The following is a 21,900-nucleotide window of genomic DNA, read 5'->3' as shown; positions in this document are numbered from 1 at the left end:
CGAGGTGCAGGACGGAACTCTCCGAAGTAATTTCAAAATGAAAGCCCCCACATGGTAAAGTTTTTGGATAATATTGGAATAACTGTAGAGGAAGTGTAGGGGCTTACAAGACAGGCTTTTATGTGATATTAATAGTTTAGAAGAAAGGGATATAATCATGGAAGAAACTATTCAGGTTGCGAGAGATTGCAACCTGCCCTTGTCCTTGGCTGTACCTGCAGCGTACCAGATGGCGATGGAGGAGGTGAGGATGGACTCGATGATGGAGGTGTAGAAGTTCACCATCATTGACTTTGGCAGGTTACATTTCTTCAGCTTCCTCAGGAAGAACATCCTCTGCTGGGCTTTTTTGGTGAGGGAGCTACATCTGCTCCCACTTTAAGTCTTGGGAGATGATGTTAACCAGGAAACGGAAGGACTCCACAGACTTAGGGGTCTGTGATGGTTTCTAGGTGGGACAGGACAAGGCCCTCAAAGGACTTCAAAACCACAGAGGTCAGGGCGACGGGTCTGTAGTCATTCAATCCTGGGGTCCTTGTTTTCTTCGGGACAGGAATGATGGTGGAGGATTTGAAGCATGCTGTCTTTCTTTCGCTTTGCAACTGCAGTGATGTTGACATTTATGGGAACAGCTGCAGGAATCAAAAACCAATAACCAGTTAGAGGGGCATGTCGGCTGGTTAAAGAGTGTTTCTCGAGAGATGAGGTAGCAAAAAGTTGTTCATGTTCACACGTTAACCCACTGTTAACATCTCTGACATCTCTGAGTTGGTTCCAATGCTGATATAGCCTATTGCCACCTTATTCCAAGAGCTTTTGGATGAAGTTTGCAAGAGCTTTTGTTTTGAAATTACTTCTGAGAGTAACCCTCTGCCCTCCCCTGCTCCATTCATCATTGGACCATTTAGTAAGATAATACGCAAAACAAAAAGTTGCTTTTCTGTTGACTGGTTCAAGAAAGAAAAACTATTTGGTTGCTTTTCCATTTACTGGTTCCATGAAGGAAAACAATTGATAGGCCTCCAAGGTACACCAACTAGTTTGATTTTTAAGACAAGCCTAGAGAGCTCCAATGAACTTTATGGCTTGAACGAAAAAAATGATGATATAAATCGTTTCTTTTGCTTTAGTATCAGTCCCAACATTTCCCAACCAGTAAGTAGGCTATTCAGAGGCTGAGACTATACCAGTTAAAGTAAGTGCCATGTGGCGAAAGAGTCAATGTTACCTTTCCTCTCTTTCTCTCACACACGCTCCAGGTTACCAAGGGAACCACCTCTCTGACCCCGCGCTGGGATAAGTGTGTTAACTTTGTCGATAAAACGCTTGGTTATGCTACTGGACGCCTCTTTGTCAACAGACATTTCCAGGAAGACAAGAAACACATGGTGTGTATGCTTGATTGATTGATTGAAAAGTTTATTAACAGCTTGTATATCGGGTACAGTACAGTACAGCTCAAAACATACAATTGTTAAGGGGATGCAGACCAGAGAAAGACTTTCGTCTTGTTTACATCAGGGTCCCCCATTTCCAATTCATCATATCATTTAAGACATATAAGACATATTTGACATACAGATGGCTTATTTACAATTAATGCTCTAGAAATGACATCATGTCCAACATTGTAGGTCAAGTGATTACATTTTGTATATGTGTAACAGATGTCTGTGTTAAGTGTATTTTGTCTGTGTCTCACATGGAAGTGATGTCAGACATTTAAAGTGTTGTCATCTGCATCAATCTGGGTTTGGGTAAATGTGGCAATAAGACCAAGAGCAGTATTTTTTTTGTAAACGTCCTAGAGTTAATGTGTTTGTGTTTGTTTCTCAGATGGAAGAGTTGATCGATGGCATTCGCTGGGCGTTCATTGACATGCTGGAAAATGAGAATGACTGGATGGATAAACCAACCAAGATGAAAGCAATAGAAAAGGCAAGAACAACTTTTTCCTCTGTCCCATCTCAGTCTAGCAACAGTCCACTGCCATTGTAATAATCTGCTTTGCTTCCCTCTTATTTGCTCTCAGTTCTATATTGAACTTCCCAAATAAAGTTATCTAGCTCTAAGCTGTACTCAATTGTTTTTGCCACTTAGGGGCAGCACTGTCTCCCAGGCAAAAATATCTGTCACATTACCTGAGCAAATGTTTGACTTGCTTTACCAGACAGTCACTCATTCTGTGTGCCTGGTGTTTTTTACTGGGCAGCGTAAAGTGGATTTATCAATGTTTTTTTTATCAAACATATAAATTGGACGTAGCGCTCAAACAATCACACTAAAAATACAGGCATTTTTGCGTGTGTTTGTATATGTATGTGTATCTGATTTTCAATTAAAGCAACGTACAAAGACCTTTGTTCGTTGAGGAGTTGACTTTTAAGCTGTACGGCTTAAACCAAAACAACCCTGGTTCACAAATCTGTTAGGTCAATATTAAAACATAAAAAAATAATCAGGTTCACTGTGGGCTTTTTTTATTGATCACAAGGATGTGAGATTTGTAGTGACCTCAAATCGAACATCATTGCATTTAGATTCTATATCTTTAGTGTTTACACTGTCTCCAATTTGTTCTGTGGTTAAACCGTTGCAGGAAAACATTGTGTTAAGACATTGGCTATGACGCTAAACATGTGCTTAAAATCTCCACTCCCTATCTTTTTCTCTCAAGGCACATGCAGTCCTGGCTAAAGTTGGCTACCCTGAGTTTATTCTGAACGACACCTTCCTCAATGAGGACCTAAAGCAGGTTTGTAAAGCAGTTCTGAAAGCTAGTTGTGTTTTAAAAACCAGTTAGGAAGAACAAACATGGTCTGCTAGCAATAATTGAGAGTGGCTGTTCTAAAAAAAGGTCAAATTCTGGTGTAATATTTGCAGAAAAGTACAGTTTTTTCATAGTGTGTATTTGCATTTTTGTATTTTTTAGCTGAAATACAGTGAGAAAGACTTCTATGGGAATGTGATGCAGACGTTGAAGTACTTTGTCCAATCTGATCTGGCCTTGCTCCGAAAGGCCGTCCCACGAAAAGAGTGAGTGGCAGGACTCATCTCTGTGAACTTGCTGTGTGACTTTTTACATTTGCTGACATGTCATAATTGTGTGTGTGTGTGTGTGTGTGTGTGTGTGTGTGTGTGTGTGTGTGTGTGTGTGTGTGTGTGTGTGTGTGTGTGTGTGTGTGTGTGTGTGTGTGTGTGTGTGTGTTGCAGGTGGTTTACAAACCCAACAACTGTGAACGCCTTCTACAGTTCCTCCACGAATCAAATCAGTAAGATATAATATGATTGATTATTGACATATTTTATTTAATTACTTACTACCTGTCTACTGAACCTCTGTCAGGAACGATGACGGTGCACTGCATTTCAGTGATTTCAAGTATGTATCTGCTTATAATACATTTTTGGGGTGTATAATTTCTTAAAAATGGCAAGTAAGCATTTCAGTGTCAGAAGAAAGAAAGTGAATTGGGGTTAAACCATGGGTTAAACACGTGTTGAACTAAAAGGGATGACGTGAGGACTGCTTTTTATAACATGTCAAGTGTGATCTGATTTATAATAGTTACTCTCTTGATAAATCACACTTTTAATTAATAAATAGCTGTGCCTCACACACAGGCTGATGTAGAAAAAAGGTTGTCTGGGTGCCCAGATAGCTTACCTGAAAGTGGGCTGACAACTTCTAATCCATCCTGTTTCTCTTTGCTGCAAGTGATCCCCTTTCGCTCTCCACTTTTCCAGTCTATATGTCCTATATAATAAAGGCAAAAGGTAATCCATAAAGTCTTCGAAAAATGAAAAGAGCAAAAAGAACAACATCATTTTGATCTTCTCTTTTAGGATTTCCTGCTGGAGAGCTTCAAAAACCCTTCTTTTGGGGTAGAGAGTATCCAAGGTGAGAATGAAATAATACGACATGCTCTACTTATAGATATAGATAAGCCACGTGATGCTTTTGATTAAGGATTAAAGTGAGCAAAGTTAAATGAACGTACTGGAAGAAAGCAAAAGGGAAAACTACTACAACACCACAGTACTTTCAGTATGCAATGGAAGATATGTCCAAAATGTGGACGATTCATTTGTTTGTCATCCAAAGACTAAAGCTATTCAAATCTAATCTTTAAGGAAGTTCAAACTAATTTTAGAAAATTGAATATAAAGTTGCGAGAAATGTACACATAGAACTGGCTATAGCACTATAGTCTGTAGCTAACGTGAGTTCTACGGAGTTTACACAAAACAATATATAAACAATCAATCCCAAAAATACTCTTAGTAATTTAACCTACCAAGAATGCAAAAGAAGGTTTGAAGCAGATTGTAATCATCATAAACCATGTGGCTGTCCTGCTCACATTTGGCTTCCTAACACATGATATATTGGTCACATGGTGGACTTCATTCCAAATTATCGGCTGCCAACCGGGGGAGACACATTTAAAACATAAATAATAATGTCCTGATGAGGACATACAATTACAATTAACAAGTTATCTGCTGCCAGCAGGAAGAGACACATTTAAAACATAAATAATAATGTCCTGATGAGGACATACAATTAACAAGCCAAGAGGATGCCAAAATAGTTGCATCATGATCAAAAAAAAAAGTCTGAATTCATGCGTTATCATTCAGCCAACAATATACACCAATTATTTTATGTATACCAATTAAGTATAAAGCACATTTTGACAGTATACGTTTGGATGTTATATGTTAATATGAAGTGCATTAGTATGAGATTTCAAGCAATAGTTTATTTAATAGTTTGAATTATGTTGTCACAAATTGTCCATTTTTAAAATGCTGTTGTGGCTCATTCTACTTCAAAAGGGAGTTAATAAGGAGGACTAAAGTTAATCCACTTTTCATCTGTTTCCAGATCTTTAAGCTACGGTGCCATCGGGGTGATAGTAGGACATGAGTTAACACACGGCTTTGACAATAACGGTAAATACTGATTGACAAGAATGACCTTAAACATCAATATCAGAGATTTTTGACACAGCTGGGGGGATTTTGTTATGTTTGATCCCTTTTCATGAACAGGTCGCAAGTATGACAAAAATGGCAACCTTCACCAGTGGTGGAGCAACTCGTCTATAGACGCCTTCAATGAGCAGAGCCAGTGTATGATTGACCAGTATAATGCCTACCATTGGAAGGAGGCAGGACTTGATGTAAGAGTTTGACTTTACAACAGTAACTTTTTTTAAATCCCTGGAAATATTAAAAGACATTTAAATAATGATAATGTAAAAAATATTCTTGCCTAATGCAGTTTTACACTTTACAGGCTCTGTTGAGTATGTTTATGTGTCAGCATTGCACGGTTGAGAGACCTGATTTAGAATTTACTTTAATGATTGTAACTTTTGTAATCACTTGGAGAAGGATAAAGACATGACAATCAGTGCATTGTGGATGTTTTGTTGTGCAGGTGCGGGGCAAGAGGACTCTGGCTGAAAACATAGCAGACAATGGAGGAATGAGGGAGTCTTTTAGGGTAGGATTTGTTTCCTTACACTCATGCACTTCTCTGAAGTATTATTATGCAAAATCCACTTCTTCATGTCTTTTATACATAAACATGTGTCCCCTTTGTGTAAAGACATTCTGAAAGTTTCAGGAATCAAGATTTGTTCACCCCTTTGTGTAAAGACATTCTGAAAGTTTCAGGAATAAAGATTTGTTCACTTTTTGTCCTTCCTGTCTAAAAATGAGCTGATCACTGCCACTGTATGATGTCATAACGATTTGTTGGGTTGTGTAACCATGAACCAATAACCAACCAAGATAACCTTATCACCTGAATCTCCTCCTCGAGCACCATTGTCTTCTTTTTAACCAAATATCTCGCAGAGGGGCGTGGGGAGTGGCTCCTTATTTTCATCTAAAGTAACAGACAGAGAAGGCTTCTCAATTCTCTAATTTCCCCTCCTCGACTCCCCTCCCCGACTCCTATCCTCATGTCTTAGTCCCGCCCACAGGAGATGCGAGCGGAGGAGTCGAGGAGGGGAACCGAGGAGAGAGGAGTGGAAGCAGCAGGCGTAATGAGAAATCCTCTCCTCTGGGCGGCTATTTTAAAGAGACGTCCATTAATGATGACAGGAGGCACAGCAGCACTCTGTCTGATGGACAGACGTGTTCATGACGACTTATGTATTTACTTTTAATTAATTCACAGTGCGGTGTAATGAGACAATAACAGGCTACAGATGCGGACATATACAGACTGGTTACCCCCTCGTCTCTGGTCTCTGAAATGGGGAATTGAAATTACGGGCCAAAAGTTTTATTTACAAGTATTACAAGTAAGCATAGGACACCAGTGACTTCCTGTTATGGCGCAGTGCTGGTGAGACGCATCTCCATGAGGCTCCGAAGCTAATATATTGAATTAATTATTCAGAAGACCACAACTTCCTTTAAATACACATTATCCTGTCAACATTATGCCAGGAAGACCTCAGAAAGCAGGTCCACAGACGCCTGCAGCCTCGAAAACGTCAATGTCGCAAGCTAAAGCTAGCTCAGCTGCCGCTAGCCAAAACACAGAGACAATGGCCCAGATTGTGGAAGTCCTCAGCGACATACATGCTATGCAAAGTGACTTTTCAAAGAAACTTGACGATGTGCTTGAGGGAAGAATAAGAGGACTCAAGGGTGAGCTGCAACACCAAGCTAACAGGATCACAGAAGCAGAGGAAATAATTGGAAAGACCGAGGAAGACTTAAATTCCATGCACAGCGCTATCAAAAAGCTACAGGATAAATGCGCCACATTGGAAATGAAGGTGGAAGACCAGGGAAATAGGGGCCGTCGCAACAACCCGAGGCTCATCGACGTGCGTGAGTTTTTTGGTGCAATGGCTACCTAGAGCCCTGGGCACCGACACCTTTTCCACACCGCCCGTTATTGAGAGAGCACACCGAATAGGACGTCTAACCGCTGGCCAGGACCCAAAACCAAGGGCGGTAATTGTGAGGTTCCTTAACTACAGAGACAAGGAAAAAGCTTTGCGAGCAGCCCCGAGACAGGGAACAGTGCGTTTTGAAAATCACAACGTCAGATTATATCCAGACCACTCAGCGAAGACTCACCGGCAACAGAAACTCTTCGAGGCAGTGAAAAAGTAGCTACAATCCATGGGGCTCCGCTACGGGATTTTCTATCCGGCTGTCTTGGTAGTAACACACAACGGACAGCGACACTTCTTCAACACGGTCCCCGACGCAGAGAAGTTTGTCCAAAAGCTACAGAAGGACGCCGGGCCCACGCCAATGCCAAACTAGAACGTTTAGCTAAACAGAGGCTTTGACACCATGGACTTGCTACAATGAGGTAAATCTTCGTCATAACGACTTTCCGTGTACACGCGGTGCCCACTAATGTTATCGGCTGAAAGACATTGCTGTTTCAGTTATTTAATGCCCATCTAAAGTACAAACCTTTTCACATTATTATTCGGGTTTGTCTGTTTGTGACGGGATCATGGTTGTTCAGTTAATTCTCTAGTTACAGATGATCTTGTGCATGAATATATGTGTATATATAGATACAATTATTATTATTAATAAAAAAAAAAAAGAATGTCCATGGTTCGATCCAATAGGCTTTTTATTTTACTATTTTATTTGTATTCCTCTGCTTTCTTGTTCTGAAAGATTGAAAAGTGGTCTAAATGTTTAATATTGCTGGAGCCTACGGAAGTATGGGAGTCTCCACGTTTCTGCGCTATGCTGCTCCTCGCTATGAGGATCAAGCATGTAGAGTAACCAGTCTTTAGTTACCTAGGGGGTTTTAGGGAAGTTCAGGGGGGATTTTCAGGGTGTCTTGCTTATTGTATATATGGTATAATTATCCTACTGTTGTTGGTATTACTTTATTTTCCTTTTTGTTTCTCTATTTTGATAAAAAGAGCAGTAGCTAATAGAGATATCCCTGTGGTGGTACACTATACAATTCACTCCACACTAAATGGCAGTTAAAACAGACATAAAGAAAAATATTAGAGACTCAAATTACACAGGTCAATGTTTACGGACCTAACAAGGATAATCATGCCTTTTTTAGGAATGTATTTCTTACTGTATCCTCTATTCCTGGACAATATATAATAGGCAAGGCAAGCCAAGTTTATTTATATAGCAATTTTCAACACAAGGCAATTCAAAGTGCTTTACAAAAAATGAAAGACATTAAGAAAATGGCATTTAAAATCATTCATTAAAAAGAAAAGTTAATAAAAGAAACATTAAAAGAAAAAATACATGGATAAAAGTTACAGTGCAGTCTAAGATATGAATAGTTCAATTAAAAGCAGCGACAAAAAGAAAAGTCTTCAGCCTGGATTTAGAAGTAGTAAGAGTTGCAGCGGACCTGCAGGTTTCTGGGAGTTTGTTCCAAATATTTGGAGCATAATAACTAAATGCTGCTTTACCATGTTTAGTTCTGACTCTGGGGACAGAAAGCTGACCAGTCCCTGATGACCTGAGAGATCTGGATGGTTCATAATTTAGCAGGAGGTCAGAAATGTATTTTGGGCCGAAACCATTCAAAGCTTTATAAACCAGCAGCAGTATTTTGAAATCTATTCTTTGACACACAGGAAGCCAGTGTAAATACTTCAGAACAGGAGTGATGTGATCCACTTTCTTAGTGTTAGTGAGGACTCGAGCAGCCGCGTTCTGAATTAGCTGCAGCTTTCTAATAGATGTTTTAGTGAGACCTGTGAAGACACCATTGCAGTAGTCCAGTCACTGAAGATAAAAGCATGGACAAGTTTTACCAAATCCTGCTGTGACATTAGTCTTTTAATCCTAGACATGTTCTTTAGGTGATAGCAAGCTTTTACTCACTTTTTTAATGTGACTGTTGAAACTCAGGTCAGAGTCCATGACTACACCTAGATTTCTGGCTTTATCTGTTGTTTTGAACATTGCAGACTGAAGCTCAGCGCTAACTTTTATACGTTCTGCCTTGGCTCCAAAAACCATTACCTCAGTTTTATCGTTGTTTAATTGGAGAAAGTTCTGACACATCCAGTCATTGATTTGTTAAATGCACTTACTCAGTGTTTGAATTGGAGCATAGTCTCCTGGTGAAATGGTTACGTAAATTTGTGTGTCATCTGCATAGCTATGGTAACTTATTTCGTTGTTTTTCATGATCTGAGCCAGTGGTAGCATGTAGATCTTAAAGAGAAGAGGCCCCAAGATGGAGCCTTGAGGAATCCCACATGTTATATTTGTCAACTCAGATGTGTAGTTACCTGTAGAAACAAAGTTGTTTCTGTCCTTTAAGTAGGATTCAAACCAAAATGCCCGAGGAGGGCACAAGGGTTAAGTAGGATTCAAACCAATGTAGAACTGTTTCCGAAAGTCCCACCCAGTTTTCCAGTCGGTCGAGTAATATGTTGTGGTCAACAGTGTCAAACGCAGCACTGAGATCTAATAATAGTAACACTGAAGTTCTGCCACTGTCTGTGTTTAAGTGGATGTCATCGAAGACCTTTATAAGAGCAGTCTCAGTGCTGTGGTTTGGACGAAAGCCTGACTGGAACACATCCAAACAGTTATTTAAATGCAAGAAGTTACTCAACTTTTGAAAAACAACTTTTTCTATGATTTTACCGGCAGGTTTGATATGGGCCTGTAATTGTTCATTACTGAAGCATCTAGATTATTTTTAAGAGCGGTTTAATGACTGCAGTTTTCAGGGCCTGTGGAAAAATACCTGATTGAAGAGATTTGTTTACTATAGGAAGTAGATCTGAGGCCATGCAAGGAAAAACATCTTTGAAAAATCCTGTTGGAATAATATCAAGGCAGCAGCAGGAGGATTTCAGAAGTTGAATACTGTCCTCTAGGTTTTTATCATTAATCTGATGGAATTGTGTCATGATGTATGAATTGATATTAGGTGGACATAGGGACAACACATTTGCTGTAACTGATACAGAGGCACTGACTGCTTGTCTCATTTTCTGAATTTTGTCAGTGAAGAAGGAGGCAAAATCATTGCACGCCCTGGTGGATAGAAATTAAGAGGCTACTGACACTGGGGGGTTAGTTAGTCTGTCGACGGTAGCAAACAAGGCACGTGCATTGTTTTTGTTTTTGGTAATGATGTCAAAGAAGAAAGACTGTCGTTCGTTTTTCAATTGCAAATTATAAAGGCCAATTCTCTCTTTATAGATTTCAAAGTGAACCTGGAGATTTGTTTTTTGCCACCTGTGTTCAGCTTTTCGAAATTCTCTTTTTTCTGTTTTCACGGTCATGGCCTTTCTCCATGGAGATATTTTCTTGCCAGACACTTCCTTTACCTTAATTGGAGCAATGGCATCTATAACATTTTGAATTTTTGAATTAAAATGATCTACTAGCTCATTTACTGAGATATTAGCAGGGGCGAGTGTGGAAGAAAAATTCTGAGTGAACATTTCCCTAGTATTTTCAGTTAAATATCGCTTTGTGGTTACCTCTTTTTGAACATTTTTGTGAACAGAAATAGAGCTCTCAAAGAAAACACAGGAATGGTCAGAGAGTGCAACATCAGTCACCACAACCTTAGAGATATTCAGACCCTTTGAGTTAATTACATTAAGTCCAGAGTGTTGCCCTTATTATGCGTGGGCTCCGTCACATGCTGAGTCAGTCCATAGTTATCAAGAACACAAAACAGTTCTTTAGCCCCTCTGTCCTGAGGGTTGTCAACATGGATGTTAAAATCACCAACAATGACTAGACGGTCAAAGTCAATACACACTATAGACAGCAACTCGGTGAAATCATCAAAAAAGCTTGCACAGTATTTGGGTGGTCTATAGATATTTAGGAACAGAGCTCGAGAGGAGCATTTCAGCTGAAGGGCCACATATTCAAAAGAAGCAAAGTTCCCATAAGATGTCTTCCTACATTGAAGGGAATCATTGAACAAAATAGCAACTCCACACCCTTTCTTATGCATTCTTTCCTGACTCATAAAACTAAAGTTGGGAGGGGTTGATTCGATAAGAACAGCTGCACTGTTATTTTTTTCAATCCAAGTTTCTGTTGAAAACATAACATCAAGATAGTGATAAAATCATTGATTAACAAAATGTTTTTCCTGCCAAAGACCTGACATTTAATAAAGCTAGTTTAAGTTCGTTAAATACACTATCAGTCAGATTTTTTGGAATCACTGCTAAATTTGATAAACGCACACAAACTTTTGAGCACTTCCTGTATCTAAGATGATTCACTGCTCTTAATCTATTACCTATCAACACAGATATCGGCAAAGCTACAGGCAGGCAGGGCCCTGGCATGTCCTGGAAAAAGTTGAGAGTGCCATACGCCCTTGAGCCTGGACCCAGCAAATACCAGTTTGCAGCGTTTTGTACACACATCCCTATCAGGCTTTGAAGGGGAGGGAGGACCCACCACCCTGCTCCTCTCATCATAGGAGGGCAGGGTGAGGTCTACACTGTAGCAAGGGGGGTTTGGAAATCTGCTTCCATCTTCCTTGTATTGTTTTGGTTTGGATGATTGTGGTAGGCATGGTAATGAAGCCGGGGGAGATGGTGCGCGTCTCTGCTTCAGGGATTTTGGTGGGCGTCGTTGAGGGGCGGGGTAAAGGACATGCTGCCAACCCTGCGTATCGCCTTCATGCGGCCATTGAACTCCAGGGGGGAGGGCGAGGGTGAAAGGGTGAGCGTAGAGTAGAGAGAGCTGGGGGATGAATGAAGAGTATCCTCAAAGGCGTTGACATGGGGGGTGACGGGCAGTGGAGACTCCTCCATTTGTGTCATAGGTCTCCCATAATCAGAACATTCCTCAGGCGGGTGCAGTGATACTTCTTCAAGGTTTTCTGCGCGATGTGTTGTGTCTTTCTCCTGTTTTGATTCCTCTTGTCACTTGTCCTTGGCAGAGGGAACAGATTGATGACGCAGGCAGTTGAATATGTTAGAGATAAACAATTTCACTCCTGACTTGTTCAGGCAAACTCCATTTGCCTTATAAAGATGTCTGCGATCCCAGAAAAAGTTAAAATTGTCAATAAAATGTACAGAATGGTCAGTACAGGCAGTTGAAAGCCAGGTGTTCAGTGCAAACAGTCTGCTGAATCTCTCAACTCCTCTTCTGACTGGCGGTAGAGGGCCACTGATGAACACCTCTGCATTTAGAGAGCTGACAGTTTCCAACAAACATTCAAAGTCTTTTTTCAGCATTTCTGACTGTTATTTCACAACATCATTTGTTCCAATGTGCAGTACCACATTCTTCACAGTCGGATGTTCAGCTCCAATATGCAGGATCTTCTCAGCCAAGTCAGAGACCATATCCTTGGGAAAACAGAGTACTTTGGTGTTGTTCTTACTACACAGACTTTTTACATCTCTTACAGCAGAGTCACCCATAATCAGAGTTTCAGGCCCAGTCGCTAGCTTTCCCTCTAGACTTTTACCTTTGGAGTAGCTACTGTTCCTTACCCTGCTTTGTGAAGAGGACAGGCTATCCAGGTCATCAGAAAGAGATCTCCGGTTCTCGGTCAGCGGAGCGTATCTGTTCTGGATTGGCACACTTGGTGGTTTAGGAGGATTGTTTGTAATTCTCCCTTTAGCAGCTGTCCATGGCTGTTTCCTAGTATGAATAGGCGTTGAAGAGGCGCTCTTCCTGGGTGATAACAATGCAGGCCGGCCGGTCGCATCACAGATTTCAGAGCGCTGTGCTCTGCCTGTTATTCGTCCTCCCAAATCTCATGGAAATCATTTTCTCTTAGGCTTTGCACCCAGAGAGTTCCAGGGAGGACTACAACTTGTAGATTTATTACCCGGTACAAAGCCCTCCTGTTCCTTGGAATCCTTGTAGCTGCTAACTAGCTGTGAGTTAGCATACCCTTTTCCATTATTTTGCAACACTGGTAAAGTGGTGTCATTCCCACGACATAGTCCATTCACTTCCACGTTAACTTTCAACCATTGCATTTTCATTTCCAACACAACCATCTTCTGTAGAAGTTTGTGGTCATCTGTAGAGAACGGAGGCATTTTGCTACCAACTAGCTTAAGCTAAATAGCATGCAGTAGCCTACCAGGCTTTAGCTGTCGCTAGGCCACGCTACTGTAAGACTGAGGTCGTCGTAAAAACGTTTATTTACGAAGATTAACTGTCCCAGTGATAAGTTAATGTCCAGGAGCCACTGCTCGAAGTTTTCAGAGAATAAGAATAGGAAAATCAGCATAAAAAGTAAGCAGAGGCAAGAGCAAGCAGAAAAGCGTCTGCACTGTAAGAAAGCAAGGGAAATAATGTTAGGCCCTATTAATATTCTTAAAATGTCTATTCTGCCAAAATGTCTTTACCTGTTTCAGTCTATTCCTCTCCCTCTTTCACAATCATTTTTTTGTAAGCTCAGGAAGCTCTTCTCAAAATTCATAGAACAACAGGCGTGCAAGAATACGGATCTCCCTTTTACATCTGCCTTATGATAGAGGGGGACTTAAAGTACCTAATCTGCAATTGTATTATTGAGCAGCGCAGCTGCGCACAGCCATGTTTTACTTCTCCTCCTCTGACCCTCCAGCATGGCTAGCCATTTAACGCAATACAGCACCGGGCCTATCCCTCCAGTCATATATCTGCTCTGCTCATGCTAAAAAACAAAAAAAACAGACAAAATCCCAATTGTTAAAAATACTGTTTCTGTTTGGCATGAAGCACATGTCTATATAGGAGATGCTCCCAAACTATCCCAGTTCTCCCCAATATGGGGTAATGACAACTTTGTCCCCGGAAGAGCGGATGGGGGATTCAAACAATGGGCTGCCAAGGGTCTGAGTAAAATAAAAGACGTATGTCCTTTGATCAGTTGGTTCATAGATATGCCATCCCTAGAAGCCACTTCCTTAAATTCCTGCAGTAAAGGAGCTTCATATCAGCACAGGCTAAATGCTTAGATGAGCCACCCTTGTCAGTTGTGGAGAGGGCCACTCTAAATAATATGGATGCTCGAGGCCAACTATCAGTCATTTATGTTCTGCTGCGGTCCAAATCAAAGGACAACTCACACTCAAGACTCAATGCTTGGAGAGATGATTTAAAAGTAGACATTACAGAGACTGAGTGGGAAAATGCTTGTTTAAAGGCACAAACCCAGACTATAAACACTGCACTGAAACTGATACAATATAAATGGCTGTTCAGAACCTATGTCACACCTGTTAAACTGAATCTGTATAATCCTAACATTCCTTATGACTGTTCCAAATGTAACGATAATGTTGGTACACTGCTGCACTGTATGTGGGAATGCCAAAAAATCCAATCATTCTGGAAAGATATAGTTAACCTGATTGCACGTGTAACTGCTATACAGATTCCTCTCGACGCAAAGCTCTGTATATTAGGTATATATCCCGACCAATTTGTACCAAGCCATAAAGCAGTGCCCTTGATTAATATATATATATATAATCTATATCAGGATACAGCCGTTGTGTATTTTATTATGTGAACCACTAAATGGTTTTAGAAAAATATCGACTTGTTGTTTGTAGATATCTGCTAAACTAAAGCAATGCTTTTTTTCAGTAATGTACCCCCTTTGACCGACCCTGAACATTATTGATAGAAAAAGCCTATATATATATATATATATATAATTACAATATAGTAATGTTCCATCAGTGTGTGATTTATTAACTCCTTCATGCATAAATTAGAACAAACTAAGGATATTTTCATCTTTATGCATGAGAAAAACAATTAAAACATATTTTTAAGTAATATGTGTTTAACAAACCAATGAACACAATTATATATTATGCAAAAACTATAAATTATTTGCATTACGTTCGCTCAATTTTGGCTCTCTTTTTTTTCTCCGTTGTCTACGTTCCCTGCTGTAGTGCTGCTATGTTAAAACCACGATTCCATTTCAATGTCGATTCGTTATAATCTAATATTGCAACTGGCTTTCCGCTCAGCGTGGTTCCGGGCTAGAGCCTGATTTAAGGATACAGAACTGCCTGTTTTTGACACCTCAAAATATCCTTTGCAAGAAAGTATTCATTAAAAATGCTCATGTCATGTTAAGAAGCCCCGGAGAGGAAATGTCTTTATATTTGTGTGCAGGCGTACAGGCGCTGGGTGGATGAGAGCAGAGGGGGTGAAGAGGAGCCTCTGCTGCCTGGAGTCAGACTGAACAACAACCAACTGTTTTTCCTGAGCTACGCACATGTATGAACAATAAGACTTCTTCTTACTTCTGGTGCGGAAAGTGAAGTACACAAAGAATATGAAATAATCTATACAATGTTTTCTGTAGGTGAGATGTAACTCATACAGACCAGAAACAGCCAGGGACCAGATTCAGACTGGTTCTCACAGTCCACCAAAATACAGGTGAACACACGCACGCACGCACGCACGCACGCACGCACGCACGCACGCACGCACACACACACACACACACACACACACACACACACACACACACACACACACACACACACACACACACACACACACACACACACACACACACACACACACACACACACACACACACACACACACACACACACACACACACACACACACACACACACACACACACACACACACACACACACACACACACACACACACACACATATATATATATACTGTATATTCAAACACTGATTGATGCACACAATCCATAAAACCTGACAATTTTTACCTGCAGGGTAATCGGAGCAATGAGTAACTTTGAGGAGTTTCGGAAAGCGTTCAAATGCCCCGAGCCATCAGTAATGAACAGAGGTGCAAAGTCTTGCAGAGTGTGGTGACCTTTGACCTCAGCTTGACCCTGAACCAGGCCCAAGCTTTCAGCTGGACATCTGACAAAGAGCTTGATGATGCTGGACTCATCCAACACAGTTTACATGATGTTGTGGCTATGTGAAAATAAAGAGTTAACAGAAAAAGTACTCTTACGTTTAGTGTTAAAGTGTGTGTGTGTGTGTGTGTGTGTGTGTGTGTGTGTGTGTGTGTGTGTGTGTGTGTGTGTGTGTGTGTGTGTGTGTGTGTGTGTGTGTGTGTGTGTGTGTGTGTGTGTGTGTGTTACTTTGATGCATCAATTCGCCTTGGTTCCTTTCATCCCTTTCATGTGTCAGAAATGTGTATTCACTCTGGAAAAGTTCAGCCCTAGGCAAATTAACTCACAGATTTACAAGAATTCAGACTACAAGTTGTGCTCTCTCCATTAGTCAGAAATGTAAAGGATACGTGTCATGAAATGTTTTTTTTCTGTTTGAATAAACCCAATGTTCATGTTTTTATGATATAATGATTAAAATACAGAATATTATCTCTCTATTGTTTGTTTTTTTACATATATCTGACAACATTTTCATAGTCTAGTATTTTAAGATCACTACGGAGCCCCTAAAGCAGGGGTCGGCAACAGGCGGACCGCGGTCCGGATCCGGACCCAGACGCCGACCTATACGGACCCGGATCTATAATCAATACATTAATAGGGGATTTCAATTTTGACAGGGCGATTCTATTTTAACCGCCGCCGACAGGTGGGCGAAAGAGACGAGTGAGCGATACAGGGAGAGAAACACAGAAGAAGAGACGAGAGCGCGGCAGAGAGAAGCAGAGAGGAAAGTGAGTGAAGAGAATAATTAGCGATACAGGGAGAGAAGCGGAGAGGAGAGTGAACAGGCGTGTTAGCGGCAGACAGGAGAGACAAATAATTACACATGGCGCTCTCCAAGAAGAGGAAAGTGGACAGTGAGAACAGAGCTTTTAACCCTGAGTGGATGGACTCATTCATGTTCATCCTGCCCACTGGGAGCACAGAACCAGTGTGTCTCATTTGTTAAGAGACCGTGGCACTCATTAAAAGTGCCAACACGCCACTATGAGACAAAACACAAAGTGTTTGACAAAACATTCCCTCTCAAGTCAGAACTGAGGTCACAAAAAATAAGCAGTCTCAGAGCCCAATATGATCAGTCGACCAGGATCAAAATTAAAACTAAATATTGTTCCAGGCTAACCAATGAGCACCTGCATGTGTGTATGAGAATGGCCCTGACACCATTTCAGCCCAGATTTAAACTGGCAGGACAAGCTCGAGCTCAATTATCGCACTGAATTAAAAAGAAAGTGAGTGAGGGACTGCAATATAAGAGGGAAAGAAAGAGAAACTTTAAAACTGTTCAATTGTTATGATGTGTAAAGACTGATATTGTTCTATAATCGTCTGAAACTGTTAAGTCATGATGTGAAACGGTTAACAAATAAAAAGGGAAACTCAAGCTGCTGCTGCACTTTATTTTATTTATCTACAATCAAGCACTTTTAAGATGCACATATTTTCAAAAGCTAGTTTATTTATTTTATCCTATTTTATTATTAAATGCAGCCAGAGAGGAACATTACACATATCCACAGTATTTACTGTATATCTGTATAGTTCAAAGTTAATTGACAATAAATATTGTTGTTTTTGAATTGTACTTTCTTTATTTGATTGGCAGTCAGTTGTTGATTACATGCAGACGTTGATAAAGCTACAGGCTACTTCAATATATATCACAGTAATTCATAAAGCAAGTTAGACATTTTGATGTTCCAGACCTTTGCATGGGGAGATTTTCTCTAACTTGACCTCGTTGAATTTTAGCTGAATACCCCTGCCCTAAAGGTTCATTGAAAAAAAAAGAGAGAGAAAGTATCTCATTCGCACAACAGACTTTCTAGTGCAGCACCAGGCCAAAGAGCTGTATGGAAAGCCAAGTGTGGCACTATTTGCACGTATATTCGCGCGTTTTTACACAAAAAAACAGGCAAAATAAATGGCTGAATAGTGGCTCACTTGGCTTTCCATATACTGTATGTATAGAAGTGAATGAAGTTTTCCTTCTATAAAACAGCTGTTGGCAGCAAATACTGTGAGAGTCACGGATATAGATCAAGGCAGACTGGTTTACAGACTCTCCTGTTTTGCCAATCCGGTGCTTAAACAAATAGCTCTACACCCCTGGCTGAAATGTCCTTAAAAGGAAGTCTGAGTTCAAAATATATCTTAAATAATGTATGCACTGCCTTTTCCCTACATAAACATAACAGTCTGCAATGATTATTTTTTTCATGAATCTTTAGGGACTCCGTAGAGCACTAATACTTTTGACTCAACTAATTCCATTTGAATTTATCTGTCTATGTCTTTGTAAAAAAGTTGCACCATTGAACACATTTCTCACTGATAAATTACTACATTATTATTCAAGATGGCTACAACTGATTTTTTTGTCAACAGAAAATTGTTTCTTTATTATCATAAATGTGATGTTGGTTCACTGTGTTGCTGTTTGATTGTACATAACACTTGAGTTTCTAATAAAAAAGAGACATTAGACTATTCCTCCTTGTAAAATTGTTTTGATTAATAAGGTTAGTTTTCAAATGTGTGTATTAAGGAGATTTGGAGCAAGGTGACACAGTGGGAGGAGGGTGCTGATGGATGGGGGACAAAATATATAAAGAGAGTGGGATTGCACCTAAAAGCATATCAATTTATTGATTTTACTTTGAACTTGCTATTACCCACATCATATCTTTTTTTTTAAATCTTTTTAGCAGTTCCCATGGCAACTTGAACCTGTCACGGTGTCTAGGTTTTTGCATCTTTCTTTCAGTGTGTCTTACACTGTCAGGCAGGGGGTCACATTAATGACTTATATCTTTGGCAACATCAGCGGCAGTCTCATCAATACAGACCAATTAGAAAAACAGTCCAGTGCCTCAGTCTATTGTTGGGTCATGAATGTGTGTGTGTTGTTGGGGGTCGGGATACATAAGCAGCATCATGCATCAGGCCCCAGGTCATTCAGTGTGACATTCATTTTCAAAGGCAGTTTGACCAGTGATGTACAATATATAAATAAATTGTTATTTTCTGTCACTGTCACTTGGTCGCTTCCTCCTGCTCCTGTTTACACCCAGACATTTAAAGCTTGAATTTAATTGAACACTTTTATACTGCATTACATTGTATGTGTTATTGCTGTATTACACCAACTGTACTTATAGGCTCCATTTCAAGTTATAATAAATGTTATATCTGATAATATTTCATACTGTACAATGCCTTTTATATATATTGTACTTTTTAATAACAGTGTGCATGTTGTCGGACGTCCACTGACTAACGTAGAGCGTTCACACAGGATCTGCTGGTCATATGATCTCCTGATGAACAGAAACACAAGCAGCCTGCTGGACTCAGATCTCGAGATACCTCATTACTCCTTCGCTGCTCCGATACAAGTCCGGGCTGCGGTGGTTTGTTGATACATGTCGTCTTCTTCTGTTTGCTTGAATCAAGGCTACGTAGTTATGCAACGCCCCCATCGTCAGTAAATGGAAGTACTACAAAGAACCCCATTTAGTGCAATTATTACACAAGTTTTGTATACACAGCTCGGAAAAAATTACCGAGGTCCAGACCTCGGTGACCTCAATGATGGATACGGCCCTGCACACACACACACTGACACACAGACACACACGCACGCACGCACGCACGCACGCACGCACACACGCACGCACACACACACAACACACACACACACACACACACACACACACACACACACACACACACACACGCTTATTGTGCTTATGTCCCCCCACACCTTCCAGACAAAACTATTTACTCTAAGTTATGGGAACCTCTCACTTTCTCGGACTGTATGATACAATGTATCTTACCTTCTCACAGGTGTGAGCTCTGTGCCCCTCAAGAAAGAAAAAACTCTCACTTTCTCACGCTAAATGCCCCTCCATTACTGTCTCTCATGCAGTTATATTTGGGCCTTGCTCACATTTGATTCATTGACACAATTAGTAGGCGACCGATTAGGCGATTTTCTGTCAGAGAGGCTCTGGACAAATGTTTTGAACCAGATGAAGAGGAAATTGAACCAGACATAGAGGACGATGTCTCAGAAATGGAAGACAAAAGTGATCCAGACTATGAGCCTGACCAACAGTCAACAGACCAGGAAGAGGCCCCTGAGGGAGAGAGTACACAATGAAACACTGACTTGCTTGTATCAAATCAATACATCCCATACATCAATGGAACAGGAATAATCTCAGTTACAACACCAACTAAAGCAAATCCATCTCCAGTAAACACAGCCTACATTGCAAGCATTTTCATAATGTACAGTGATGTACAGTAAGCACTATCTTTGAACTTACTGCAAAATTATAACATAAAATTCACTCCTGGTGTCATTCAGTCTGTTACCCCTTGATTATACTTGCTTTGACTGTTCAAATGAGATGTCAACCATCAAAATTTGATAAGGGGTTCCAGAGATATCCCTGTGCAAAACACACCGGTCAATTTTGACCGAAAATAGTATGGGAAGGGGGGTATGACCTAATGCAAGAGAAGGGTTAAATTGATCATTAATGCCCCTCTGATCTGAAATGGTGTCCCCATTTACCGTTCCAATTTCCGCAATCAAACTGTCTGCAGCCGACTGCCTTAGTTGATGGGAGAGTAATTTACTGGCCCGCTCCCCATGTTCATAGTGGGTCTGCCTAGATCTCAGATGAAGGTCCTCTATGTAGGCGGATGCCAGAGAGTCATATTCCAAATGCACTGCAATGCGTTCCTTATACAGTTCAGCAGAGGGCTTTGTTGGATGATTGAGACCTCTAACATTCCAGCTAACACAAGTAGTTGCAGCCTTACTCACACTCAGTGCCCTGCCTGGGTCATTGTGGGACCTTAGACATTAATCTAGCCGCAGAGGAAGGGAGGGAAAGGGGGGATGGGTCACCTTAAAAAGATTGAAATAAAACAGGTCCATATGTAATTAAAGTGGTTGAAACAACATTCACAATAAAGAGCTGGTCCCTCCCCAACTGAGAGACTGCTACCCGCCCCCGATAACACTTGCACCTCAACGTGAACAGTTTACCTGGCGAGATCGAGCCCCGCAAGAACCATCAATAGCTTTAGATAAACCTTGTGCTAATAGATATAGACAAATCTCCAAGTTGAACATTCATAACATGTTCTCAGTAAAAGTAACATACTTAGTAACCAGTTATGACAACATATGCAAACGTCCAGTATTAATTGTTGAATGTAAAGTAAAGCAAGAAAAACGTGAGCCTCCCCAGGAGAATAGGAGGGCAGTTGTTTGAACCAGCCAACTGACTGTGTTATAATGAAATATAGCCCACAGCCCCATATACGTACAAGTGACTAGGTCAACGCCGCTTTCCGCTGCAGCCTGTTATAGCTGCATTACTCCGTCAGTCAGCTTCCGTCAGTCAGCTTACCTAGGTAAGCTGACTGACGGAGTAAGATGCTAGCATCTTAGCCGCTCTGTTTAGTCACTGCTATGTTCTTCAGAACAAAGGGATGCCACAGTCTGTACTTGACACCATCACAGCCTTTTAGCATGCCTTTCACATCTCTGCTTCGAGATTGCTTGGGTGTAGTCGGGGAAGACTCTGATCCTGTCTCCGTGCGACGTTGTCAGATCTGTGGCCGTGGCTGCCTTGCGGAGGATCGCCTCCTTCTCCCGGTAATCGTGAAATCTCATCACAAAGGCACGGGGTGGCCGGTCCTCCTGGGGCCGTTCCCGTAGGGTGCGATGGGTCTAGTAGTGGCTCTTTTTCTAAGCCCAGAGTTTCCTGGAGTACAGTAGTTTAGCAAAAAAGTCTGTTGGGTTCTTCCCTGCCTCCCGTTTTTCTTGTATCCCGGTGATGCGGAGGTTGCACCTCCTAGACCGCGCCTCCAGGTCCTCATTCCTTTCAGAGAAGATGTTCATGTCCTTTTCTTAACTGCTGCACGTCTCGTTCGAGAGTGGTAATGAG

General features: G+C 40.9%; 1 protein-coding gene and 1 long non-coding RNA gene across 2 annotated transcripts in view; one reads left to right on the top strand and one right to left on the bottom strand.

Annotated features, from left to right (window-relative positions):
• LOC307026113 overlaps nt 1–7,352 on the bottom strand; it is a 32,296-nt gene extending 24,944 nt beyond the window's left edge. Inside the window, exons 1-2 of the long non-coding RNA XR_013804348.1 lie at nt 7,114–7,352; nt 3,668–3,757 (exon numbers count right to left, since the gene is read on the bottom strand). This is a non-coding gene — a long non-coding RNA (uncharacterized lncRNA). The remainder of the gene's footprint in view (nt 1–3,667; nt 3,758–7,113) is intronic.
• The window catches only part of phex (phosphate regulating endopeptidase homolog, X-linked), a 43,058-nt gene extending 26,963 nt beyond the window's left edge, over nt 1–16,095 (top strand). The window contains exons 11-22 of the mRNA XM_079661250.1: nt 1,260–1,388; nt 1,837–1,938; nt 2,678–2,755; nt 2,933–3,036; nt 3,214–3,272; nt 3,847–3,901; nt 4,892–4,959; nt 5,059–5,189; nt 5,450–5,515; nt 15,130–15,234; nt 15,323–15,399; nt 15,725–16,095. Of these exons, the coding sequence (XP_079517376.1) occupies nt 1,260–1,388; nt 1,837–1,938; nt 2,678–2,755; nt 2,933–3,036; nt 3,214–3,272; nt 3,847–3,901; nt 4,892–4,959; nt 5,059–5,189; nt 5,450–5,515; nt 15,130–15,234; nt 15,323–15,399; nt 15,725–15,827 (1,077 nt within the window). The 3' untranslated portion in view covers nt 15,828–16,095. The remainder of the gene's footprint in view (nt 1–1,259; nt 1,389–1,836; nt 1,939–2,677; nt 2,756–2,932; nt 3,037–3,213; nt 3,273–3,846; nt 3,902–4,891; nt 4,960–5,058; nt 5,190–5,449; nt 5,516–15,129; nt 15,235–15,322; nt 15,400–15,724) is intronic.
• Nucleotides 16,096–21,900: the final 5,805 nt, after the last annotated feature.

Source organism: Notothenia rossii (genome assembly GCF_949606895.1).
Source record: "Notothenia rossii genome assembly, chromosome: 12".
Classification (NCBI taxonomy): Eukaryota; Metazoa; Chordata; class Actinopteri; order Perciformes; family Nototheniidae; genus Notothenia; species Notothenia rossii.
Note: the sequence above shows the minus strand (reverse complement) of the source record. Positions and strands in the feature narration are given on the sequence as shown.